The sequence below is a fragment of the Vigna unguiculata genome, unplaced genomic scaffold, assembly GCF_004118075.2.
Source record: "Vigna unguiculata cultivar IT97K-499-35 unplaced genomic scaffold, ASM411807v1 contig_336, whole genome shotgun sequence".
Classification (NCBI taxonomy): domain Eukaryota; kingdom Viridiplantae; phylum Streptophyta; class Magnoliopsida; order Fabales; family Fabaceae; genus Vigna; species Vigna unguiculata.
The window spans coordinates 6,846-34,135 of NW_021011044.1; the positions used below are offsets into that span (position 1 = coordinate 6,846).

The window sequence follows — 27,290 nt, forward strand, 5'->3', positions numbered from 1 at the left end:
GTTGTCTAACCCCTAATTCATTTATTTTGTCTCGGATTTGAGTGTTTTTGTTATAGGAATCATGGCAAGTTCATCAAATGCACCTACACCAAACAAAAACAATACATTGATGAGATTGCTTCGGGATTTGGAGTTGTCTAGGAAGGAGGCCTTTGAACAATTGAGAAAAGACAAGGAGCAAAGTGACCTAAGAATCCAAGAGCACATTCAAAGGCTTGAAGCTAAAGAGCAAGAAAGAGGGGCTAGGAAAAGAGGGCATTTTAGGCGCAACCCATCACAAGAGAAGCAAACTCCAAAGATTCCTAAGTTCTATGGAGGAAGTGATCCCAAAATCTTCCTTGATTGGGAAGCTAAAGTTGATCAAATTTTCAATGAAAATCATGTAAAGGATCAAACACAAGTTGATCTAGTAGTGTTAGGATTTTTTGAGTATGCCAAAACTTGGTGGCATAAAGTTTGTAAAAATTATGACCAAGGGCCACCCGCGGCTTCTTGGATGGACATTAAAACTCTTATGCGCGCTAGATTTGTTCCTCCCTCCTATAGGAAGGAACTTCTTTTGAAGCTCCAAAGGCTTCACCAAGGTCCTATGTGTGTGAGTGAGTACTTTAAAGAATTAGAGTCTCAAATGTTTAGGGTTGGAATAAGAGAAACTAACAAAGAAAAAATGAAAAGGTTTGTGAATGGTCTTAGGAGAGACATACAAGACCAAGTAGAGTTGTATGAGTACTCCACTCTTCAAAATGTTTTCACAGTTGCTCTTAGGATTGAAACTCATTTGAAAAGAAAGAATAGGGCAAGGAAGAGTTACTCACCCAACCACTACTATAGTCACTCATGGAAGGGAAAAGCTAAAGAGAAACATGATAAATTTCCTTCTAAGTCTCACGAAGCACCATCAAGTAAAGTTAAGTTACCAAGTGGTCACACTCACCATTCCACTTCTCAAAGATCAAGTTCCATTAAATGTTTTAAATGTTTGGGGTATAAACACATTGCTTTGAATTGCCCAATCAAGAAGACAATGATCTTAAAGAAGAGTGATGATGAGAGTGAACATTTTTCTTCCCCTTTTCCCCAAAATACTTCTTCCCACACTTCTTCAATTGAAAGGACTAAACCCTTTGAATGTGGATTGTTAATGGTAAGGCGCCAACTAGGGCAAGTTCCCAAAGAACTTGATCCTTCTCAAAGACAAAACCTTTTTCATGGAGGGTGCCTTATCAATGACAAGATATGTCACTTCATCATAGATAGTGGAAGTTGTGTAAATATGGCTAGCCCAAGGGTGGTGGACAAGTTTGGCTTGAAAACAATGCCTCATGTCAAACCCTACAACCTATCATGGCTTAAGGAAGAAGAAATAAAAGTAACTAAACAAGTCCTCATTAACTTTTCAATTGGCAATTTTAAGGATGAGGTATTATGTGACATTGTGCCTATGGAAGCCAACCATATTTTGCTAGGTAGGCCATGGCAATTTGATAGAAAAGTTGTTTATGATGGCCATGCAAACACTTATGTTTTCTCCTCCCTAGGAAAGAAGTTCACAATCCTACCTCTCCCACCTCCACAAGAAAATGAGGACAAAAATAAAATAAAAGATGAAAAAGAAAAAGAAAAGGGGCAAGCTTTCACCAAGGAGTTACTTGCCTACAAAAAGAGTTTTCAAAACAAGAGGTGCAACACCACTCTTCATTCTCTTCCCAAACAAAGAGAGATGAACAAAAACACAAGCAAGAAAAGGAGAGTGGCATTAAAAAGAAAGAGGGCATCTCCAAGACTAGGGATCAAATCATTAAAGATGAAGAAAGTTCTCATCAACTCAAGTCAAGCTCCATCAACAAAGACTTCAAGAATTTGAGGTCAAATTCTCTCCAACAAGGGGAGAATGATAAAGGATTGATCACTACCAAGGATGATGGCCCATGGCACATGCTTAGAAGAAAGGGAGTTCCTTGATCCCTTCCTTTGCTTTTATTTTCTTTAGTTTAAAATTCCTTTAAGTTGGCTTGGTTGACTATATTTGAGTTGACTTGTTGACCTTGACTTTGGGTTGACTTGTTGACTCAAAAGATTAGCTTAACCTTAAACCAACATGCTAATAAATTCCTTAATTTGCTTTTGTAGGAATAAGAAAGGAGGAGGACCACATAGGAGACACTTGGCGTCCTAAGGAAGAGAGAGAAGGAATAAGACTTTCTAGAAGCATCTAGAAAGAGGAGGCCCACATGCCTTGGACACCAAGTCTTCTAGAATGTTCTAGAACCTTCCTTTGGGAGCCTTGGCTGATGTGACCCCAATAAGGCTTATAGCATTGGGCCAACGTCTAGGCCCAATCTTTTTAATTTCTTTTAAATTTCTTTTATTTTTAATTACATATAACTTGTCTAATTGGGTTTTTTTTGTTAAATGCAGTCTTTTATTTCCAAGCTGCCCATTAATATTGGGCCTGCGGCCCAATTCACCACACCCATGCTTTCCATCAATAAGCATCATCATGTGGGCCATGATCCCATCTGCGGCCTAAGTCAACCTTTATCACACCAGCCATTTCTCCCATATATCAGCAATGGGCTGCATCTCCTTCCTTCAAGAAATCCAAACTTGATCACGCGTACCACACGCTGTTGGAGAACAGCCCGCACACCTGCAAGCTGCACAAATGCCTTCTGCACCCCCATCCTGCAGCAGCCAACATTGTTTTGTTAGATCACCTTTATTGGGCCGAGCCCAATTCATCTAACTACAGGGGTTGCCAACGTCTACCATCATTTGTGTCCACCAGATTTGTGAATCAGGGAACCCTCACTTCAGCATCACGCGAACGTGCCGTCTGCATCTTCAAGAGTTTCTTTTCACTAGGGTTCTCCACTGCTTCACGCATTCCATACCATTAATTAGGGTTCCTGATCCACATTTGGTTCACACCTTCCATTGTAGGTGTTAGGGTTCCGTTAGCTTTTGTTTTCCTTTCTTCATTCTTCTCTCTCGCCGTTAGGAACATGTTAGACGGCGCTTCTATCTTCCGTTTTCTTTCTGGTTGCCATTCGATCTATAAAATGGCAAGCCTTCTGATGTAAAAGCCAGCTTTGATGAATGAAATACTTTGGTAGAGAACACTCCCACATTCGTCAGCTCACCTTAAACCCTAGGATAGGTCATTACCGACTCGGATTGCCCAAACCAGTGAGAAACCAGATCGAATCGAGTCTCATGTTCATTCCGCTGCGTTTTTCCTCGCTTCCTGCGAGATTCAATCAGTAGAACACCGATTGGGAGAGGTTTCCGGCGACTACCGCTACGGAGGAGCCTCATCATTGGCCATGAAGACTTGCCACCTAGATGGCTTGGACGAAAATTCACCCATGTGCACCCTAGGATGACCTACTTTCTAGAACATGCTGGGTTTCTTTTGTAATCCTTTAACTTAGTTGTTTTGCTAAGGGGCCCCTAGACTTGTCTATTTAAGGGGACCTCTAACACTTGTACAAGGGTTGAACATTTTGGAGAAATTATACACTTTGTGTTTCAACCTTTTGTGAGAGCATTCCTCCTTAGGGAGTGGAGTTCTTTCAAGCCTTATCTTGCCTTGGCAAGTGGCGGCATACACCACTCATCTTCAAGGTTGCCATGGCTTCTTCTAGCCTAGCCTTGTAGTGGCGTGAATCCTCCATTCTTCCCATTTCCCTTGCTTTTCATTTTATGTTTCTTTACTCTTCTTGGTTTATATTGTTTCTATTATATGTTTTTCCTTTTGATTTCTTACTCCCCATCAATCCATTCTCCTCTCTAGAACCTTGGAAAGGAACCTTCACATCTAGATAGCTTGCTATCTTAATGTCCAGTGGGGATTTCCTTGGTTTTCTTAATCAACTCACACCATATTCAATAATCTTAAAAAGGAACAAGATAATCCTTCATATTGGAAATTTTAAAGATGAGGTGTTATGTGATGTTGTGCCTATGGAAGAAACTCATATTTTGTTAGGTAGGCCATGGCAATTTGATAGAAAAGTCTTTTATGATGGCCATGCTAACACCTATGCTTTCTCCTTCCAAGGCAAGAAGTTCACACTCCTACCTCTCTCACCCAATCAAGCAAATGAGGACCAAAATAAAGTGAAAGATAAGAGAGAAAATGAAAAAGAAAAAGAGCAAGTTACCTCCAAAGTGTTACTTGCCTCTAAAAAAATATTTTCAAAGCAAGATGGACATCACCATTCTTTCTTCTCTTGCAAGGCTCAAAAGGAAGACCCAATGCGCAAGCATGAGAAGAAGAGTGGTCTAGAAAAGAGGGATGGCCTAACCAAAGCTAGGGGTAGTACCCTTAGAAAAGATGGAACAAGAGCTCATAAAAGGGAGGCACAAAACCTCCCCCAAATCAAGTCAAGCTCCATCTACAAAGGCTTAAAGAATTTGTGGTCAAATTCTCTCCAAGAAGGGGAGGATGATGAAGGATTGACCCCAACCAAGGATGAAGGTACATGCTTAAGAAGACTAAGCATGTTTAAAAAGGAAGTTCACTAATCCTTCATCCCTTTCATTTGTGTTTGTTATTTTTGATTCCCTAAGTTGACTTAGTTGAATCAACTTTAGTTGACTTGTTGACCTTTGACGAGGTTTGACTTGTTCACTATAGTTGACTTGACTTAAGCCAACATGCTAATCTATGTTTATTTGCTTTGTAGGTTAATTAGGAGTAAGAAAGCAATGCTAGGTGGCGCATGGTGATTGGGGAGCATAAATGATGTGGAGGAGAGAGTAAAGCAAAGGCATAAAGCATAAAGTAAAAGGCATGAAGCAAGTGTACCTATGTACCTTTGGTCTCCTTTGTTTTTAGCACACTTTGACCACTTTTTGGAGACATATGAGACACATTCTTTGTCTCCTTTTGTGCTAGAACGAAATTAGCCTTGCACACACCATAGTTAGCTCTTTTATCTCTCATTTTTGTAACCTTATTTGACCTAGTTTCTAGAAGCTAGGGTTAGGTTTTTGTAGAGACATCCTTAGGTATCTTTTATTTGCTTAGAGGCCCCTAAACTCTTCTATATAAGGGGTGCTCCTAGACATGTAAAAGGCTTGAACATTTTGAAGTAAAAACACTCTTGTGTCTCAACCATTTGTGAGAGTTTCCTCCCTTGGGAGTGAATACTTTTAAGCCTTATCTTGCATAGCAAGTGGCGGCACACATCCACTCATCTTCAAGGTTGCCATGGCTTCTAGCCTAGCCTTGTAGTGGCGTGCTTCTCACATTTTTACCATTTCTTTCCTTTCCATTTTATGTTTTCTTCTTCTTTTAATTGTTCTTTGTTTTCTATGGTTTATTTGCATTCCATTTCCTTTTTGTTTTGAATCAATCCATCATCTTCTTCTCTTGAGCTTTGTGAAAGGAACCTTCACATCTAGATAGCTTGCTATCTTAATGTCCAGTGGGGATTTCGCTTAGCTTTCTTAATCAACTCACACCATATTCAATAATATTAAAAAGGAACAACATAATCCTTCATCACTGCCCGTAGTGGAGGTGGTGGTGGTGGTTGGTGATGTTGGTGATGGTGGGGGTTGTGGTTTTGGTGGTGGTGGTGATAGTGTTTGTGGTGTGGTAGGGGTGGGGATGATGGTTCAGGGTGGTGGTCGTGGTTGTTGTGGTGATGGTGGTGATGGTGGTGATGGTGGTGGTCGTGGTGGCGATTGTGGTGGTGGTCATGGTGATAGTGGTGGTCGTGGTGGCGGTTGTGTTGGTGTTCATTGCGGTGGTGGTGGTGTCGTTGGTTGTGGTGGTAGTGGTGGTTATGGTGGTTGTGGTGGTGTTGGTTGTGGTGGTGGTAGTGGTGGTGGTGGTGGCGGTGGTGGTGGCCAAGGCTTGTTCTTGATGAAGGATTGACCTCAACCAAGGATGGAGGCACATGCTTAACAAGACTAAGCATGTTTAGAAAGGAAGTTCATTAATCCTTTATCCCTTTTAGTTGGCTTAGTTGTAATTTTTTGATTCCCTAAGTTGGCTTAGTTGAATCAACTTTAGTTGACTTGTTGACCTTTGACTAGGATGGTGGTGGTGGTGGTGGCCGTGGTGGGGGTGGTCGTGGTGGCCGCGGTGGTTGTAATGGTAGTGGTGGTAGTGGTTGTGGTGGTGGTAGCCGTGGAGGTGGTGGGTCTTGTTGTGATGGTGGGGGTCATTGTCGGGTGGGTGGTGGTGGTAGTGGGTGTGGTGGTGGTGATTGTTGTGGGGTTGGCCATGGTGGTGGTGGTGGTCGTCGTGTTTGGGGTGGTGGATTACAGTTTGGTCTCGTAAGAACAAGTTTAGGGTTAAAGATTCAGGGTTTATGGTTTAGGGTTTATGGTTTAGGGTTCACGATTCAGGATTCAGGGTTTAGGGTTTAGGGTTTATGGTTTAGGGTTTATGGTTCAGGGTCCACGATCCAGGATTCAGGGTTTAGGGTTTAGGGTTTATGGTTCAAGGTTTAGGGTTTATGGCTTAAGGTTTCAGGTTTCTGGTTTAGGGTTTACGGTTAGGGTTTAGTGTTTAGTGTTTATTGTTTAGGGTTTAGGGTTTAGTGCTTACGGTTTAATGTTTAGAGTTTAGGTTTTAGGGTTTAAGGTTTAACGTTTAGAGTTTAGGGTTTAAGGTTTATCGTCACTGCTTAAGGTATAGGGTGTATGGTTTGTTGTTAAGGGTGGTGGTGGTGGTCAAGGTGGCGGAGGTTGTGGTGGTGGTGGGGGTGGCCAGGGTGTTGGTGGTGGTGGCTGCGGTGGGGGTGGTGGTGGTGGTGGTGGTACTTTAACTTCCGCCTCGGCCTCCTTCTTAGCTCGCATTTCATCCACCTCAACCTGCTTCAACGTTAACTTCTTCTCCACATCCACCACACCAGTTTTCAATTTCTTCACTTTGGCCTCCAGTTTCTTCTTCTCATCGACGCAACTACGCTAGTCACGCTCCACATGTGCCTTCAAACTAGCAAGTTCATCAGCAAGTTTCTTCTTGTCCCTGGCACCGATTTCCTCATGCATCATCTATGACAACCTTTATCCTAACACGAGACCCCGAGAAAGGTATTCATTTATCGCCTTCATAACCAAACCTTTATCCTAACACAGAAATACAAAAACATGCATGATTGAATACCCTACTTCAATAATAGAAACAAGATGCCCAACTTCACCAAACATCCAACATAGCGACCAAACTCTAACACAAGAAGCATAGCGGCCCACCTTTACCGCAAAAAATATAACGACACCAACTAACAAGAGAACAACCTTTTCTCACAATAGAATATGCAGCCAAAGCATATATCGAGTCTATACGTTATTATGTTCCTCAAGATTGGGGGGCTGGTATGTCCATAGGGTACACAGCCAAAGGCCACAAATGAAAATTGCCAAAACAGAACATAGCGGCCGAAAAACAAAACATAGCGGCCCCAAATGCGCAACACAAACCTAGCAACAAAGAAATCACAATACGTTTATACGTCATTACACTCCTCAAGACTGGAAGGTTGATGTCCCTACCACACACCACACCAAAGTATGTGGCCACCAACAATCCTTTGGGTTGTACACTCTGGGCCGAATACTCTGATGAGTGCGTATTTTTGCCCTCATTCAGTATTTAACTCTGGGTATTTAATTGAATTTGTGTGCTTAAAGAGTGATTTAATTGATAATTCTGTTAATTAGACTGTTTAAGCATGTGTGATAAAATTGTCTTAAAAAGTGATTTTTCACACACTTATCCTTTTGCACTCCTGGGCAAAATCAAGCAATTTCAAAACTTCTTCTGAGGTATTTTATTTCACATCGACACTGGATCAAAGGAATGAACCTTACTTGAGACAAATTAATATTCTAGAAATCAAATTATCATGTATATACAAACGGAAAGGTTCTTTTTTTCACACATGAGTTAATCTTTTGAATTCACAAGACAATCAATTATGAAAGAAAGCACTCAAGTTAAATGTGTATTTTCTCACCAAAATTCTCTCAAGTGTTTTGGCTTGTGTTTTCACTCAAAATACTCATGTAAGCAAACTCTCATAATACTTAACAAGACTCTAATATTCACAAACTTTCAGAAAATATGCATTCAAAGATCTTGAGGACTTTTCACAGGTTATAACAGGGCCAAGGCAAAGGTAGGAAAATCTTTAAGACTCTTGGGTTTTTGAAATAGTAATGTAGGAAGAATAATGGAGCATAATTTCAAAAACAAGTCTTTTTCGTTTATTGCTTTGTTGCTCTCTTTTTTTTTATAGAAAGCAATTATTTCAACACTTTTTCATCAACAATTTTTCCTTTTGCCATTTTTATTAATTTGTGGGTGAGGTACTCACCCACACACTTTATTCCTCAACCATTCCTGAACATAATCCATTAGCTCCTTCTTTCTTCCTAAGGTAGAATATGGTCTTTTTCTTTTCAAGGTTATGCAATAGGCTTAAAACAAGAAAAAGAGGTTTAAAGCTCAAAGGGGCTACCAATGGATTAATATCAAGGTGGGCTTATTTGGCCAAGTAGCTAAAACAAAAAAAATGCCTCAGTCATATCAAATCATGCATATTCACCTAAGATGCAGAACAAAAGAGTCAAGCTAAACATTTGAGTATAAACAAACATGAGCAAGTCACTCAAGAAAAAATATAGGAATGACATATGGCAATTCATCCTTTACATTAAGGCTCAAGACTCACAAGGTCAAATTCTTTCACAAAAGATTTAATCAAGAAATTCTCAAATCAACTCAATTAGCAAATCATAGAAACAGTCCACTCATACCAACATGACTTTTATTTTTCTAGAATTATGATCATCCCAATTATTGAATCAAATCCTAAAAATCCAATATCAATATGTTTTATTGAAAGCAGGGAAATATTTTTGGTGGATTTCTTATGAGACATATTGTTTAAAAGTTTCACTTAGTAAAAAGTTAATACTTTCATAATTTTCTCAAAAAGAAATCACAATTTTTTTATGAAAACAAAAACAAAAATTGAAAAACACAAAAAAGAAAAAAAATCCTACCTACAGTTTGTCTCGCCCACACTTATTTCAAAAATAAATAAATAAATAAGATAATAAAATAAAAAATGTCCTTGATGGACTTATTTTGGGGAGAAGACGAAAAATTTATGACTTTTGGCTCAATCTGGCCATATGTCAAAATTTATTTTCTTTAACTTTATAAAGTACAAGTCAGCTTGTACAATTTTATTAAAGAAAACAAAAACACATATTTTTGAAATTTTTTTAATACTTTTAAAATTAAAAACAAAAACAAAAAACAAGCATGCATGCAAGTTAAATTTTTTATCAACAATGCTTTCAAAAGAATTTGAATCTAACCTGTTTTCTTGTTGCAGCAACCTTTCTTCTTTTTCTGCAGCCATGTCAACAAAGATAACCACTGAAAACTTATTTGCATCATTCACATCAACAAACTTGATGTGTGGATTGTGTGGCTTCAACTCAACTTGAGCATCATCAAGTGCATTCAGATTGTTAATAGGATCGTCAGTAATCCTCATAATCTCACCTTGTGAGGAAAATTCTGCACTTGAAGTAGTTGAATTTGCTGCTTCATCATTAACCAAGTCAGTTGCAATAGTAGATGCTTCAGCTGCATCTTCGAATATTGTTGGCTCTTCAACTACACTTGGTTCCTCTATTGTATTATCCTCACAACTTTGCTCTTGAAAATGATCATTTGTACTCATATCCTCATCAATGGGTACAACTTTATACTCACATTGAGCAGCATCAACATATCCATCAGTAGATATGTTTGTGTGAGAATCTTTAATTTCTTCATCAGCAACATCTTTAGCAAAATTGATATGTCCATCAGTAGACATATTACTATGACAATCATTATATCTATCAGTAGATATATCAATGTGATGTGATTCCGCTATTGGTTTTTCAGACTGACTCTGTAAGCTTTATGTCGCGACATTCATCATCTCTTTCTGATCTGTTTGATCCATCTTCATCATTTCAGTCATCATTTTCATCATATCTTCCAAAGTGACCTTTCTCACTGCATCATTCATTAGCTGACTCAAATCTTCAGACATTTGTTCAGCTCTGATCGCCAACTTCAGAAGCACATTTTTGATTTTATGACGAAGTTCGTTAAAATCTGGATTTTCAGGAAATCTCTGATGGGGTTGAGGGGTGGTATTAACAGTTACAAGTAATTCTATGAAGTTGTTCTTACTTGCATCCCTCAACATATCAGACAATATTTGCTTATTTTCATACCACTCTTGCTCAATATTTTTACATCTTTGATCAACTCGCAACCTTTCATCCATGGACTCTAATTTCTCTATAACTTCACCCATTAATATCATAACTTCCTTGTAAGATGGTCCATTGGTTGCTTGAACTTGTTGTGGTGGTACATATTGTTGCTGAAAACTATTTGGAACATATGGTTGCTGAGGTGGACACTCAGAATATGGTTGTTGCTCATATCCCCAAAAAGATGATCTAGGATATAGATCATTAAATTGTCGTAAAGTTAACCCACTTATATCAGGTGCAGAAGTAGGTGTGAGAATTTGTTGCTGATAATCATATGAATCACGTGGTTGCTGTGGATAGTAATCATAATTCACTTGAAAATCACACTGTTGATTATTTTCATATGAAAAACTATTTTGCATTTTTGAAAGTGGTTTTCTGAAAAGAAATAAGTTGAAAGCTTGTTGAGTAGACTTCCAGGAAAGAGAGGTGCGTCTCAATGGACAACTTAAGTACCTTGTCTTTCCTTAGCCAAAGTTTTTCCCAACTAGTTTCACAAATTTCCCAACAATATTCCTCAAACAAAAACTATGCTTAAAAAAATAACTAAATAAAATAAAATAAAATAACTAAAGAAAAAAATGTTAGTACAAAAATTAAGAGAAAAAAATGCTAGTGATAAAAAAAAATCAAAATCAAAATCAAAAATCAAAATCAAAAGAATATAAATAAGAACTAAAATGATAAAAATTCTAACCATGTTCCCCGGCAACGGCGCCAAATTTGATAACGCTGTCGTTGACGCGATCAAATTAATACTACTTATCTATAACAACTTTAGTATTATTAAGAAAGTAGTCAACAAAATAGAAAGGGTAAAGTAACCCAAAGTCGTCTCCCAACGAACACGGAATTGATTTTTAACAAATTAGTTCTTATAAATTCTATACAAAAGAGTTAGTCAAATAAAATAATAAAAATATGGGGATTAAGATAAACACAGATAGAAATAAAATTTAAAAGATAAAAAGAAATAAAAACAATAGTAAAGAAAATAGATTGATTCCATTGCTTTTTCAAAATAGATTCATCATCGGTTATCTAAAGATTATTGCTCGATTAATTATTATTGTAGATTTACAAATTAATCAATGTAAAGTCTCAATTAATTTGTTGGCGTTCTCACTTTTAACCAAAGTACAGTCTCAATTAAAAGTGAGAACTTTTAGATTATCCACAGTAAATTCAACCAAAGTACAGTCTCAATCAAATTTACTATGCCTAATCATGTCTATTCTTTTATCTCCTCACCAAATAAAAAGCTTAATTAATCAAAGTAAAGTCTCGATTAATTTTCATTAGAGTAAATACCTTTAACCAAAGTAAAGTCTCAATTATTGGTAAAAACTCATTTAATCACATGAAAGTTTCTAAATAAAATCAAAGTAAAGTGTCAATTAAATTTAAAAACCCTTGAACTCATATGATCAACATGCATATAGATTTAAAATCATTACTTTTTACGAGATTCAAAGATAAAAGACATAGATGAATTAAAACCTCAACAATAATAAAAAGAACAAAGAAATTATTTCATTCTAACCTCAGAATCCATAATGAAATTACAATGGAATCAACCCAAGAAGTTTAGCAATCCATGGAATACAAAATAAGCATAAAAGAAGAATAGAGAGAAGAAAAGAGAGAGAAAGAAATTAGGTCCCCCTAAGGGTTCCTAAATTCCGAAGTGTCGAGCTTGTCTTCTACTTCTCCCTTGGTCTCTTTATATAGGAATTGGACTGGGCTTTTCTGTTGCTAAAATCTCTCAAATATCTTTTGAAATAAAGATAAAGATAAATATTCAAATATATTTGGAGAGATATAGACTATTTAACAAATATAGTTGGTTAATAATTTATGATATAATTAAATAAATTAATTATTTAAAGATATCTTATAAATTATCACCAAATAATATTTGTATTAATTTTCTAAATAGCCTATTTTCAATTTTGTAGTCCAATTTTGCAGAGGCATCCAAAAATATCAATATTTGCAGTTAAACCCCTCTCCTTTGACCAGTCTTTGACCAGAGTTGACTGTTTGACCAGCTTTTGAATGCTTGACCAGATTTGACCATTTGACTATTTAGTGTCCATTGAGAGGATGACACGTGGCAGCTCCTTCTCTCTCCCAAATTAGGGTTTCACTCTCACACTTTTCTCCAACACGTGATGATGGTTGCGGCTGTGGTGGCTGCCTTTTCTTCTCCGGCGAAGGCACGATAGTGGATGCTTGAAGGCGCGTTGATGCGGCCACTTTCCATGGCTGTTCGAACAGCTGCTCTGGTTTGTCACACACGCAGGTTCATGGTCCGTCACAGTTGAGGTTCTGGTTGGTTCGTAGTGGTGGAGGCGCTGCGTTTTGCGCGATGGAGAAGGTGGTTTCCATGGCTGCTGGCGTGAGTGCGCGAAGGATTCGCAGTGCAGGTGCGCTCTGATTCGCGAATCTGGTGCGTGCTGGAGCTGCGGTGCGAACGTGGTGAGGACAACGAACGATGGTTCTGCGTCAATGGTGGCAGCGTTCCGCAATGGTGGCCGAGAGTGGTTGCAGGTGATGTTGCTGCAGTTGATGCGTCATTCACGGTGCAGTGAAGGCGTTGACGGCGTGGTGCAGGGACGGTGGTGGCGGAGCAGTAGCTGCCATGGTGGTCGTGAGTGTTGGCTGCTAGGGTTTGAGGGAAGAAGATGATGACGTGGCACTACTTAATTGGTTCACATGCATGTGCAAGGATTAATGCCACGTGGAATGTTTTAATTGGACAGATTTAAAAGTTGGGGATTGCCACATGGCCTGATCTGAGTGAGTTGGGTTTAAGTGGTAAGAGGGAGTGAAAATAGACAAATGTAGGGGTGTAGAAGTAAGTTTTTTTTGTAGCCCATTTGGAATGAGGGGAGTGCATATGTAATTTAGGGGTGCAAAAGTGATTTTTCCAAAACTAGTTAATTTCAGCCTTCTTTAGAGGTGTTTGTAATTTCAATCAATTTATTTTTCCACCTTTAAATAAGCTTAATCTTGACTTCAGCTGCATCAACAAACGTTAAAATATCCAAAAAATAATTTATGCAGCTAAAAATCACTTTTTAAGACAATTTTATCACACATGCTCAAACAGTCTAATTAACAGAATTATCAATTAAATCACTCTTTAAGCACACAAATTCAATTAAATACCCAGAGTTAAATACTAAATGAGGGCAAAAATACGCACTCATCATACTCCCATTTGTAGTATGCGGTTACGAGCAATCCTTTGGGCCGCATACTCTGTCCTGGATACAGCCATCTGTAGTATACGATCACAAGCAATCATCTAGACCGCATACTGTATACAAATACGACCATCAACAATCCCCCTTAGACTACCTACTTTACATTAAAGAGTCCAAAGTGGCAAGCAACCTAAATCCAACTACAACCACTTAGATGATGAAGACAAACAAGAAGCACCCAACCACTGAGATCCTCATGACCGCATACCGGATACTAACCACTTATAGCCCCCCTCACGAGTATGGTGTACCCGGCAATGGCAGCTCACTAACGCCTACCGTTAACTCTTGAAGGACCTCCTCGTAATTTCTCTCCTTACCATTGAACCTAGGAATACCCAGAAAAGGGAATATTGGGCCAGAATGCCCATTACAAGTAGGACCCATAGGTAAAAAGTATAAATAGCATACTATTTTATGCATTGATTATGCATTAAAATGTTCTCTGAAACCCTGACATATCTAGTGTTGACTTAGGCAACAGAGTGTCTTTTGCAAGTCCCCCTGCGCCATCCTCGGAGTCCCTCTGGAGCAAGAGAAGATTCACCAGCGATCAAATACTAGAGCTCTCCAACAGATTTGTGGATTACAGTTTGGTCTCGCAAGAACAAGTTTAGGGTTCAGGATTCAAGGTTTATGGTTTAGGGTTAATGGTTCGTGGTACAAGATTAAGGATTCAGGGTTTAGGGTTTACGGTTTTGGGTTTTGGGTTCAGGGTTTAGGGTATATGCCTTAAGGTTTCGGGTTTCTGGTTTAGGGTTTGCGGTTACGGTTTAGTGTTCAGTGTTTATGGTTTAGGGTATAGCGTTTACGGTTTAATGTTCAGAGTTTAGGGTTTAGGGTTTAAGGTTTAACGTTTAGAGTTTAGGGTTTAAGGTTTATGGTCAGTGTTTAAGGTCTAGGTGATGAGACCATCGGTGCCATCGATTGGCGGAAACGTGCTCCGTTCGCTGGAGAACGGCCCCCAAACGTCGATTGCTCGGTGGAATCGACTAAGAGACGCAGCGGAAGACTCTTAAGGTTAACGCTCGATTCTCTCAAGCTTCTCACTGGAATGGTAAACCCGACGAGGTGAAACCTAATCTAGGGTTTAGGGTTTGAGCAGAGATGAAAGGTGGGAGTACTCTCAACCAATATTCTCATTCATCAAAGCTAATCGGTACAATGGTTGGTTTGCCTTTTATAGATGAAGGCAATCGGAACATTAAACGAGAGAAGGGTGCCATCTAACACAAACCTAATGGCAACAGAAAACCCTAACGAATCCTAGGGGTGGAACGCGTGAAATAAGAATTCGCGTGACCCTAACCCTAAGGTGTGAGACGTATGCATAGGTGGCCTGGCTGGTGTGAAGATGCGAAAGCGTGAGGAATGTGTTTGGAGCTATGCGTGAAGTCACCTGGCTGCGCTCCTAGCGTGAGAGAAGAAACCTAGCAGATTGAAGGCGCTAGATCCTTGCGTGGGTCGCAGAAAGGAGTTGGGCTGCTACTTGTAAGCCCAAGATGGAAGCAGATTTCATGGTGCCTTTCACGCGTGATGTGAATTAAACATGCTGCAGATATTGTTGAAATCTGGACGCGAGGGCTGGAAGAAAATTGGGTTCTGGATGATGAATTGAATCTCGGCCCAATGACGACGTGATGTTGGTTGCTCGTGTGGAAACAGCGGCCATGGCTGATTGAGTTGGTATGGAGAAGAATTGGGCCGCAAGCCCAACATTTAATTGGCAGCTTGAAAAGTGAGCTGCATTTAGCAAAACAAACTAATTAAGAAACAACATTTATTTAACTAAAATAAAAAGAAAATAAAAGAAATTAAAAATATTGGGCCCAGGCGTTGGCCCAATGCTATAAGCCTTATTGGGGTCACATCATCCCCTCCCCCTTGAAGAGGATCTGTCCTCAGATCTAGAGGGTTATTAAAGGCTCACAGCAACCAAAATAATAGTACCACCAGGATCAAAAACAAATCTGCAATAGTCATCAAATAAAATTGAATTAAAATCATAAAGACCATGCAGTAAAATTGGATGGAAAATTTGTGAAAATGGGCCTTTGAGGATTGAAAAAGATGGTATTAAGCCCACTTCACAAAAGAAATGTTTCACACTTTGACTAAGATGATTTTTGAAAAGAATTTTAATATCAAAGTGTGTTTTGGCAAAACAAGTTGAGGAGGATGAAATAAAGAACTGAGATGGAGAACAAAAGTTTTGAAAAGAAAACAAAACAAAAGATTTAATAGAAAAGTGAGTAGAGGTTAAAGATGGGAAAACACCCTTTGAAAATGGGATCTTCATGTTAGGAATTGGTGAAGAATTGATCACCAAATCCCTAACACAGAGTTCTGTTCGCTCTTTTGAAATACACTTTAACTCTACCACTTGTGATGGTTTTGCAAGATTGCTCTCTTGTTTTATTTTTTCTCTTTCCTCTAATTCTTTTCTCTCATTCTCTTCTTTTGCTTTTCTTAGACTCTCCTCTTTAGCCTTTTCTTCTTCCTCTCTTTTTTTTTTCTCATTTATCTCTCTTTTCTCTTGTTCTCTTTTAGCACAGAGCTTCTCGAGCGCTTCTTTTTCTCTCTTCTTGTCAAATTCTCGAAGCATTTGATGTTTAGCTTGCTCTCTCTTGTATTTTTCTCTCTTTCTTTGTTCACTCAAGAGCAAGTCTAAATTGTGCTTGAAATCTTTTTCTAGTCTAGAAAACTTATCAATGTTTTGGATGAATGCATCCCCAATGTCAATAAAGTCTTCTATCCTAACTTGTTGTGCTTTAGTGATCCTAAATGAAGGGGGTATGAAATGTTTCCACATGCATGTTTTTAATTCATAAAATGTATTGATGCATGATGTTCTCCCCTTTTTCACTAGATATTGCCTCTCTTGCCACCAATCAAATGCACGTCCTACAAATCTAGATGTAACATGCTTAAGAATGTCTATATGACTATATTTACTAAACATTGGTTGCACCAACTTCTCAGTATCCCACATCCAATCTTTAAATGATATTGGTCCTATATCTTCCCCAAAGAATGGAATGTCACTATGAATGGTATGATGCAACTCCTGACTACAATGCCTATCTAAATGCACACTATTATGCCTATCTACATGCATAGGGCTAGAAGAAAAACTCATTTTGAAACACTTTTGACAAAACAATTTTTCACAAAGTTAATGAATTTTTATAGAGAAAGTAGTGGAAAAGAGTTCTAGAGATACTCCCAGGAAAGGGAGGTGAGTCACATGGACAAGCTTAGGAACCAAGCCTTTCCTAGCCAGAGATCTCTAAAATGATTTCACAAAATTTCTCAATAAAAATTACAAATGAAACAGATGGGTGAAAAACAAATTGACACTGTGTGAAAAGAGTAAAAACTTAAAGACCAAAAGAAGGTCAACTAGGTGTAAAACAAATGGCACCTAGATATCACGGTGACCTAAAACAGAAATTGCAAACACACAAAACCTGGGCATTAAAACATAACAGAAAACATAAAGGCGAAAAACTTAAACTAGACGAAAAATCCTAAGTGAAAATTCAAGTGGCCGTTGGAACCCCTTGAACATCACACTAAACGCTTAAACTATTACAAACTTGCTAAGGATGGGATTGCGCTAAAGCATTTTCCCACCTAAGCCAAATGAAAGGAAAACACTAAAATCTGAAAGAAAATTTACACAAAATCCCGTGACATCCAAAAACAGCAAAAACTAAAAAAATAACAGTATGCTACGTCTCTCTCTCGGCTAGCCTCCAAAATATACCACCCTCAAGTGTGTGTACTCCTCCTTGAAGGTCCCAACTCACTCCTTTTTCCTCTCGGTGGCCACTCAAACTGTTTTTCCTCACCACAGCTGCACTTTGCAGAAAAGGTATCACCTACAAGGCTACCAAAAACAGTGAGTGCAAGTCAAATGAACCAAGAACAAATGAGTAGTCAGCCACGTTTGAGAGTAAAAGCAGAAAACAATAAAAGTTCAAATTTGAGATAAGGACAACATCAAGTGATGGATATAATAGACAAACTCAAGGATAGCCAATAAAGACAAGCAAGAAAAAGGCAAAGCAATAAAGGATAGCACACAAAAGGATCCTAAGGAATGTAGCTAGAGTAAGATGAATAAAACCAAAATCAAGAAGACACAAAACAAGTTGAATCAAGAGCACATGCAAATTGTATTTGAAATGATAGTAGTATCTGTGTGAGTTGTGCTACACTCTGTGCACACGAAGGAAGTAAACAAATTCCAAAGTCCTGCAACACTTTTCATTATTATATATATATATATATATTTTTCAGATTGTTTTCTTTTCAGCATAATCTTTTCACTGATTTTCTTCCTTTTCGTGCAACTCTCAAAGACTTTTAAGAACAATTTACAACACTTGTACTACTTCCATTTCAATGACCAAATGCATATGGCAGATGACAAATGATCCAACTTAAAAAAACAATGATGAAAAGCACATTAGAAAGCAATGAAGTCACAAGAAACTCTCGGGCAGTGCAGAACAAAGATCAAAATGCAGCAGATGTGAATCAATCAAAATCAACCAGTTGCAGTAAAACTATAATAGCAACAAACTTTCAGCCAAAACAGAATGCACAACGCAGAATGCTGGAGGTTCAATTCTAATTGATGCATGTGTATGAAACTGAACGAATACATAGAAGCTGCATCAAAACAATAGAAAAACAACATTAGAGCAATTTGAATGGCCAACAGCGGTGAAAAACAAAAGTTGCAACTCAAAAAAGATGAAGCAACAGTTACTGATAGAGAACTAGGCTAACCACAGAAACGATAAAAGGTGATTAAGCAGACACACAAGGAAAACAAAAGCAGTTGCCAGTCAGATTCGAACGACCATGCAATAGGTACAAAATCTGAAGATTAGTCAATCAGAGCTCAAATAGACTGAAACATTAAAACTTGTGAATGCTCAAATAGAATGAGGCAGTGCTCAAACTCAAACAAATAAACTAGGCCAGCACTAGCATCAAAAACATTTATCAAGCATGAACATGACTCCAGTAATGAAGACAAGCTGCTCAAGACAAGATCTAACATAGCCTAATAGAAACAACAGAGACATAATTCCAACCACAATTTGAATCAAATTAAGTGATATGGCCAGTTAAAAGCTGCACTAGTTCAAAGTCAGCCTAGACATCAACGAAACCACTTGATTTCCACTGGATTAATCTTAGCAAAGACAGATCTAGCACATATATGGAATCAAACAGATTTGGTTCAGTTATCAAGCATCATTGGCCCAAACATATACACCTCGATCATGAACATGAAGATACAAAACAATGAACACAGATGCATTTGGACTTCAAATTGATTTCAGAAAACAGAACAAGGTAACCAGTAGTAATTTTAGCAGAATTACACAGGAACAGTATCAATATGCACTGCAGAATAATTGCTAATGATCTAGTAGCAAGATGTGAACTCCACAACACACAGGAAACTAAACATACTCAGCACAACTGATGCAGAAACAGTTAACAACACACAATTCTATGGAAGCAACAACAGATAAAACGGCTACATAAAACCTATGACAAAACAGTGAGTTTAAAATTCAAAGCTAGGTAAAAAAATGAAATCAAAAGCTAACAGACATGCATTAAGCGGCGGATTGAGAGAGCTAGACATAAAATCATCACAGTATTCATTCAGAAAAATGAGAACAATTATTTTGAATCAATTTCAGCAAGGAAAAACACAACATCACCACGACACATATTCAATCAGAGAAGTAATCAGATAAGACTCAAACAGCGCATGAACAAGACCGGAAAGCAAACAGAAACGAAGAAATAGCTGAGATGAGACGAAGAATACTTAACTCACGGTGGTCCAAGAACGAGTGGCTCTGAATACCACTTGATGAGACCATCGGTGCCATCGATTGGCGGAAACGTGCTTCGTTCGCTGGAGAACGGCCCCCAAACGTCGATTGTTCGGTGGAATCGACTAAGAGACGCAGCGGAAGACTCTTAAGGTTAACGCTTGATTCTCTCAAGCTTCTCACTGGAATGGTAAACCCGACGAGGTGAAACCTAATCTAGGGTTTAGGGTTTGAGCAGAGATGAAAGGTGGGAGTACTCTCAACCAATATTCTCATTCATCAAAGCTAATCGGTACAATGGTTGGTTTGCCTTTTATAGATGAAGGCAACCGGAACATTAAACGAGAGAAGGGTGCCATCTAACACAAACCTAATGGCAACAGAAAACCCTAACGAATCCTAGGGGTGGAACGCGTGAAAGAAGAATTCGCGTGACCCTAACCCTAAGGTGTGAGACGTATGCATAGGTGGCCTGGCTGGTGTGAAGATGCGAAGGCGTGAGGAATGTGTTTGGAGCTATGCGTGAAGTCACCTGGCTGCGCTCCTAGCGTGAGAGAAGAAACCTAGCAGATTGAAGGCGCTAGATCCTTGCGTGGGTCGCAAAAAGGAGTTGGGCTGCTACTTGTAAGCCCAAGATGGAAGCAGATTTCATGGTGCCTTTCACGCGTGATGTGAATTAAACATGCTGCAGATGTTGTTGAAATCTGGACGCGAGGGCTGGAAGAAAATTGGGTTTTGGATGATGAATTGAATCTCGGCCCAATGACGACGTGATGTTGGTTGCTCGTGTGGAAACAACGGCCATGGCTAATTGAGTTGGTATGGAGAAGAATTGGGCCGCAAGCCCAACATTTAATTGGCAGCTTGAAAAGTGAGCTGCATTTAGCAAAACAAACTAATTAAGAAACAACATTTATTTAACTAAAATAAAAGAAAATAAAAGAAATTAAAAATATTGGGCCCAGGCGTTGGCCCAATGCTATAAGCCTTATTGGGGTCACATCACTAGGACGTATGGTTTATTGTTGAGGGTGGTGGTGGTGGTGGTGGTGGTGATGGTCATGGAGGTGGTGGTTGTTGTCGTGGACGCGGTTGTGGTAGTGGTGGTTAGGGTTTACTGTTTAGTGTTTATGGGTTAGGGTTTATGGTTTAGGGTTTAAGGTTTAAGGTTTAGGGTTTAGGGATTATGGTTTTGATGAGGACATCTCTCACCAGCCTGGATCCAAGCTAACCAAAGAAGAGGAGAACTCTCTACAAGGGATAGGAGGTCCTATGACGAGATCCAAGGCCAAGCAAACCAAGGCAACATTACAAAGGCTAATTCTAAATCTCTTAGAAGATGTGGTCAAGGATCCTACACATAAGCTTGTTTACTTGATCACTTGGAAGGATGAAGCTAAGGATGAAGTTGAGCTCCAAAAGGCGTGAAAATATTGATTGGTGGCACATGGTGGCATGGGGACTTATTAGCGTGTTATGTGTGTGTGTTTTAATTAATGTAATGTTTTAATTCGTTATTGTCATGTGTTTAGGGGTTATTTCCGTGTATTTTTATTGGTATGTAAGGTGCCTTTTTCAGCACAAGCCATGTGGCGCATTGCTAGACTTAGTGGAGCGGTTATTGTGGTAGTGGGTGGTTACCTTGGGTAGCAAATTCAGCTTTTAGACAAAAACAATGTGGCTGGAAAACAACAGACAGATATTTTTTTTGAATGAAATTTTATTCTCCATTTTTCGTGAAGAACTTGGGTGAGTGTGATGCTCATTAATCTTTGTGTGAATCAAAGAACATCCAGCCATCATAGGTGTGAAGCTTATGTGTATAATGGTTGCGTGTGGGATGGTGTGATGCTATCCTCAATTGTCTTGTAAGTTTTGCTGGTTTTTTGTACTCCATTGTCTTTCCTTTGAATGTTAAATCCGCTGGTCTATTTCCATTGAAATTATAAAAAGGTTCAAAATCTAGAATCAGATTTTACTCTATGAATAATAACGTCCATAGCTAAGTCAGATGCGTTTTGGAATTGAGTGATGAGTGATTCTGTCCTAGTTTGATTCGTATCCAATTCTCTTCCATGTCAATTCTGTTCCAATCCATTCAAGACCCTTATTCGATCCTATCTCCATTAAGGTTCATATCATTTGGTATTCAGAGCTAGTTAAGGGTTTGTCTTGTATACTTGAACAGCAACAAATCTGAATTGCAACTTGTTAAGTTAGTTTTCTGAATTCTGGAAGAAAAAGAAAAGAAACTCAAGGGCTATTACATGTTAGGGCTGCTATACACAAATGTCCGAAACTAAAAACCTTAAATGGTGGTGTGTTCAAATTGAAAATCTGAATGGGCATGATATGTTGCGAGTTGCTGTATGCTCAAAGTTGTTGGATTCTGAAATGTTCAAGTATGTATTGTGAGTCAACACCGTGAGCTATTGCTTTGTGTTAGTGTGTCTTTGTGTTGTTGGTGTCTCGTTTTTTCTTTGCCTTCTTTATGTGTTTTTGGTATCTTGTTTTATTGGTCTCTAGTGATAGCATCATTACTATAATTGTTATATGCGCATTGTGCATTTAGGTAGATCATCTTTGTGTGGCTGAATTAACTTTGTGACTCTCAAGGATTGATTGCATCAAGAGTGGTAAAAGGCTAGAGAGAAATTTACATTATTAGTAAAAGCCGAATTGAGAGAAACACTTGAGAGGAAATTATTTGGTGAGGTAGATTAGGTGCTGGATTCTATTTGGCTTAACCTTTTATCTTGTCTACAAGCATTATTTTGTGAGATGGCAGATTCAAACCAAGAAGGAGGGGCAGGCATTAGTCCCATTCAAATGCAAGCTCTTACTCAACATCTTGAAAGATTACTCCGACAAGCCAATGATGAGATACATGAGAGAATTGATAGGTTGGAGAATGATGGAGTAACAAGAAGAGGTGTAAGGAGGCAAGAAACAAGGGTGGCGAGATATGATGAAGAAAGGAGGAATAGGGAGCAGTGGAGCAATCCTCTCCAAGGAATTAAACTAAACATTCCCTCTTTTGCAGGAAAGAATGATCCCGAAGCTTACTTTAATTGGGAGCTCAAGATGGAGAATGTGTTTGATTGCGGCAACTTTGAGGAGGAACAAAAGGTGAGGTTGGCAGCATCCGAATTCTCACACTATGCATTGATTTGGTGGCACAAGCTTCAAAGGGAGAGGCAAAGAGATGGAGATCCACCAGTAGACACATGGGAGGAATTGAGGAGGCTCATGAGGAGGAGATATGTCCCTGCATCCTATCAAAGGGATATGAAGTTTAAGCTTCAAAGAATTACTCAAGGAAGCCGAAGTGTGGAGGATTACCACAAAGAGATGGAGATGTTGATGATCCAAGCTAAGCTTGAGGAAGATCCTGAGGTAACAATGGCTAGGTTCATTAATGGGTTGAATAATGATATCCGTGATGTGGTTGAGTTGCAGGAGTTTGTGGAGATGGAGGATCTTCTCCATAAAGCCATCCAAGTAGAAGAGCAACTCAAAAGGAAGGGAGCTTCAAGGAGAATGGCGTCGTCTTCTACTTATGGGTGGAAGGACAAGGCTAAGAGGGAGGGATATAAGTCATCACCCTATTCGGCCAAGGGAGAGACCGGTTCGGCCATGAGTACCAAGGCCACCAAAGAAGCGGATCCTAAGCCTTCTAAGGGCAATGAAGCTGTACCAAAAAGAACTAGAGACATTACATGCTTCAAATGCCAAGGCAAGGGGCACTATGCATATGAATGTCCTACCAAGAGGACTGTGGTGATTAGAGATGATGGAGGATATTCTAGTGAGTCAGATGCAAATGAAGAATCTGAAGGAGAGGAGGATGAGGATGTTGGACCAGAAATGAACGAGAAGGGATTGTTGATGGTGAGGAGACTATTAGGATCTCATATACAAGCCATGGATGAAAGCCAAAGGGACAACATTTTCCACACTAGGTGTATTGTCCAAGGGCAACTTTGCATGGTGATTGTGGATAGTGGGAGTTGCGCTAATGTGGCTAGTACAAGGCTAGTATCCAAGTTGAATCTTCCTACCAAGCCTCATCCTAGACCTTACCGTTTGCAATGGCTAAGTGATGAAGGAGAAATTAAAGTGAAGCAGCAAGTGGAGGTGGCCATAGTCATTGGGACTTATTCTGATGTGATTTCATGTGATGTGGTGCCTATGGAGGCGTGTCATCTATTGTTGGGGAGACCATGGCAGCATGACCACAAGACCATCCATGATGGATTCTCCAACAAGATCTCTTTTACACATCAAGGAAAGAAGGTGGTGCTTAAACCTTTAAGCCCACAAGAGGTGTGTCATGATCAAGTGAGGTTGAAAGAGAAAATCATGAGAGAAAAGAAAGTTGAGAGTGGGAGCGTGGTAGAGAGTGTGAGTGACGAGAAAAGATCAAACACTAAGAGAGAGGAAAAGAGAGGCAAGGAGAGAAACACCAATGTGAGAGAGATAGCAAAGGAGAGGGAAGTGAGGAAGGTGTTGTTAGCACGGCAACCCTTATATATGCTTATATGCAAACCTGTTTTGAATACTAACCCTGAATTTCCCACTTCCTTGCCATCTTCTATTTCTTCTATTTTGCAGGAATTCAAGGATGTATTCCCCTCGGATTTGCCTAGTGGATTACCACCATTGAGGGGAATAGAACATCAAGTGGATTTGATACCTGGAGCCACCATTCCAAACAGGCCAGCGTATAGGAGCAATCCCGAGGAGACCAAGGAGATACAAAGGCAAGTGGAAGCTCTCTTGGAGAAAGGTTGGGTAAGAGATTCTATATCTCCATGTGCTGTTCCTGTGATTTTGGTGCCTAAGAAAGATGGTTCTTGGCGCATGTGTAGTGACTGTAGAAGTGTGAATAGCATTACCATTAAGTATAGGCATCCCATTCCTAGACTTGATGATTTACTTGATGAATTGCATGGTGCACAAGTGTTTTCAAAAATTGATTTGAAAAGTGGATACAACCAAATTAGGATTAGAGAAGGAGATGAATGGAAAACTGCTTTCAAAACCAAATTTGGGTTGTATGAGTGGCTGGTTATGCCATTTGGATTAACTAATGCACCAAGCACATTCATGAGGTTGATGAATCATGTTCTACGAGATTTTATAGGGCATTTTGTGGTAGTGTATTTTGATGATATTCTGATCTATAGTGCTGATTTGGACTTGCATGCTCAACATTTGCATTCTGTGTTATCTGCTTTGAGACATGAAAAGTTGTATGCTAATCTTGAGAAATGCATGTTTTGTCAAGACCATGTGGTATTTCTGGGTTTTGTGGTGAGTTCAAAAGGGGTAGAAGTTGATCAATCCAAAGTGAAGGCCATACAAGAGTGGCCAACACCCAAATCCGTGAGTGATATTAGGAGTTTTCATGGCCTGGCTAGTTTCTATAGGAGATTTGTGAGAGATTTCAGCACCTTGGCAGCCCCCTTAAATGAGTTAGTGAAGAAAAACGTGAGCTTCAAGTGGGGGGAAAAACAAGAGAAAGCTTTCCAAACTCTTAAGCAAAGACTAGTGAGTGCACCCATCCTAGCATTGCCCAATTTTTCCAAATCCTTTGAGATAGAGTGTGACGCTTCTGGCATAGGTATAGGAGCTGTTCTACTTCAAGAAGGCCATCCCATAGCATACTTTAGTGAAAAATTGAGTGGAGCAGCCTTGAATTACTCTACCTATGACAAGGAACTCTATGCCTTAGTGAGAGCCCTCAAAACTTGGCAACATTATCTTTTTCCCAAGGAATTCGTTATCCATAGTGACCATGAGTCTCTTAAGTATCTCAAGGGTCAAGGTAAGCTTAATACAAGACATGCCAAATGGGTTGAATTCTTAGAGCAATTTCCATATGTCATTAAGTACAAGAGAGGGAAAGGAAATGTGGTTGCGGATGCCCTATCTAGGAGACATGCGCTAATATCTATGGTTGAGACCAAGTTGTTGGGTTTGGAAGTGTTGAAGGGGTTGTATGAGGAGGATAAAGAGTTCGGCCAAAGGTACAAGGAGTGTGAAAAGATGGCCAAGGATGAGTACTATAGATTTGAGGGGTTCTTGTTTAGAGCAAATAGGCTATGTGTTCCTCAATCTTCCATTAGAGAACTCTTAGTGAAGGAAGCACATAGAGGGGGGTTGATGGGTCATTTTGGAGTGCTTAAAACTTATGACATCTTGCATGAGCATTTCTATTGGGTTAACATGAAAAAGGATGTAGCCAAACTGTGTGAGTCATGCATTGAGTGTAGACAAGCTAAGTCTAAAGTTCTTCCCCAAGGTTTATACACTCCTCTTCCTGTTCCTGAACACCCTTGGGTGGATTTGTCCATGGATTTTGTGCTTGGTTTGCCTCGATCAAGTACTGGCCGAGACTCCATACTAGTTGTGGTAGATAGGTTTTCCAAGATGGCTCACTTTATTCCATGCAAAAAGGTAAATGATGCTAGTCACGTTGCTGACCTTGTCTTTAAAGAGATCATTAGGATACATGGTATGCCTAGGAGTATTGTGAGTGATAGGGACTCTAAGTTCTTGAGTCACTTTTGGAGAAGTTTGTGGGGTAGATTAGGAACTAAGTTGTTGTTCTCTACTACTTGTCACCCCCAAACAGATGGCCAAACTGAGGTGGTTAATAGGACACTTGGTGCTATGCTTAGAGCAGTGTTGAAGCACAATCTGAAACGTTGGGAGGCTTGCCTACCCCATATTGAGTTTGCTTATAACCGAGCTGTCCATTCTTCCACTAATCATTCTCCTTTTGAGGTAGTGTATGGGTTTAATCCTTTATCTCCACTTGATTTATTACCTGTGCCTAACATTTCTGTGTTTAAGCATACTGAAGGACAGGCAAAGGCAGAGTTTGTGCGGAAGCTTCATGAGAAAGTTAAAGATCAAATCACCACGAAGAATGAGAGCTACGCAAAACAAGCTAACAAAGGTAGAAGGAGAGTTGTGTTCCAACCAGGAGATTGGGTGTGGGTACACATGAGGAAAGAGAGATTTCCCGAACAAAGGAAATCCAAGTTGCTGCCTAGAGGAGATGGACCATTCCAAGTCTTGGAAAGGATCAATGACAATGCTTACAAGATCCAAATGCCAGGTAAGTATAATGTGTCTCCTACTTTTAATGTTGCTGACTTATCTTTGTTTGATGCAGGTGAAGATGGTTCGGCTTTGAAGAAAAATGGTTCGGATTTGGAGACCAATCCTGTTCAAGAGGGAGGGAATGATGAGGACATCTCTCACCAGCCTGGATCCAAGCTAACCAAAGAAGAGGAGAACTCTCTACAAGGGATAGGAGGTCCTATGACGAGATCCAAGGCCAAGCAAACCAAGGCAACATTACAAAGGCTAATTCTAAATCTCTTAGAAGATGTGGTCAAGGATCCTACACATAAGCTTGTTTACTTGATCACTTGGAAGGATGAAGCTAAGGATGAAGTTGAGCTCCAAAAGGCGTGAAAATATTGATTGGTGGCACATGGTGGCATGGGGACTTATTAGCGTGTTATGTGTGTGTGTTTTAATTAATGTAATGTTTTAATTCGTTATTGTCATGTGTTTAGGGGTTATTTCCGTGTATTTTTATTGGTATGTAAGGTGCCTTTTTCAGCACAAGCCATGTGGCGCATTGCTAGACTTAGTGGAGCGGTTATTGTGGTAGTGGGTGGTTACCTTGGGTAGCAAATTCAGCTTTTAGACAAAAACAATGTGGCTGGAAAACAACAGACAGATATTTTTTTTGAATGAAATTTTATTCTCCATTTTTCGTGAAGAACTTGGGTGAGTGTGATGCTCATTA

The 27,290-nt window shown here is 39.4% G+C and overlaps 2 protein-coding genes across 2 annotated transcripts; one reads left to right on the forward strand and one right to left on the reverse strand.

The window, feature by feature from the left end:
• Positions 1 to 14,710: 14,710 nt before the first annotated feature.
• On the reverse strand, positions 14,711 to 20,399 carry LOC114171679. The gene is made up of 2 exons (XM_028056552.1): positions 16,429 to 20,399; positions 14,711 to 16,398 (listed from the first exon to the last, which is right to left on the reverse strand). Exons 1-2 carry the CDS (start codon positions 16,726 to 16,728, stop codon positions 15,508 to 15,510), a joined length of 1,191 nt encoding a protein of 396 aa, XP_027912353.1. The 5' UTR covers positions 16,729 to 20,399; the 3' UTR covers positions 14,711 to 15,507.
• Positions 20,400 to 22,240: 1,841 nt separating this feature from the next.
• Positions 22,241 to 26,950, forward strand: LOC114171673. Its single transcript, XM_028056546.1, has 5 exons — positions 22,241 to 23,854; positions 23,939 to 24,226; positions 24,305 to 25,875; positions 26,236 to 26,588; positions 26,646 to 26,950. The coding sequence occupies exons 1-5, from the start codon at positions 22,241 to 22,243 to the stop codon at positions 26,948 to 26,950; spliced, it is 4,131 nt and encodes a 1,376-aa protein (XP_027912347.1).
• Positions 26,951 to 27,290: the final 340 nt, after the last annotated feature.

What these genes read in the sequence shown, in the direction of transcription:
- LOC114171679 (XM_028056552.1), bottom strand. Translation starts at nt 16,728, where the DNA reads ATGAGTTTTTCTTCTAGCCCTATGCATGTAGATAGGCATAATAGTGTG. An exon ending in AGGGGAGAACATCATGCATC is followed by an intron (nt 16,399 to 16,428) that starts AATACATTTTAT and finishes AAAACATGCATG; the next exon opens with TGGAAACATTTCATACCCCC.
- LOC114171673 (XM_028056546.1), top strand. Translation starts at nt 22,241, where the DNA reads ATGGCAGATTCAAACCAAGAAGGAGGGGCAGGCATTAGTCCCATTCAA. An exon ending in CCAAGGAGATACAAAGGCAA is followed by an intron (nt 24,227 to 24,304) that starts GTGGAAGCTCTC and finishes TTGGTGCCTAAG; the next exon opens with AAAGATGGTTCTTGGCGCAT. An exon ending in CGAGACTCCATACTAGTTGT is followed by an intron (nt 25,876 to 26,235) that starts GGTAGATAGGTT and finishes TTCTTCCACTAA; the next exon opens with TCATTCTCCTTTTGAGGTAG.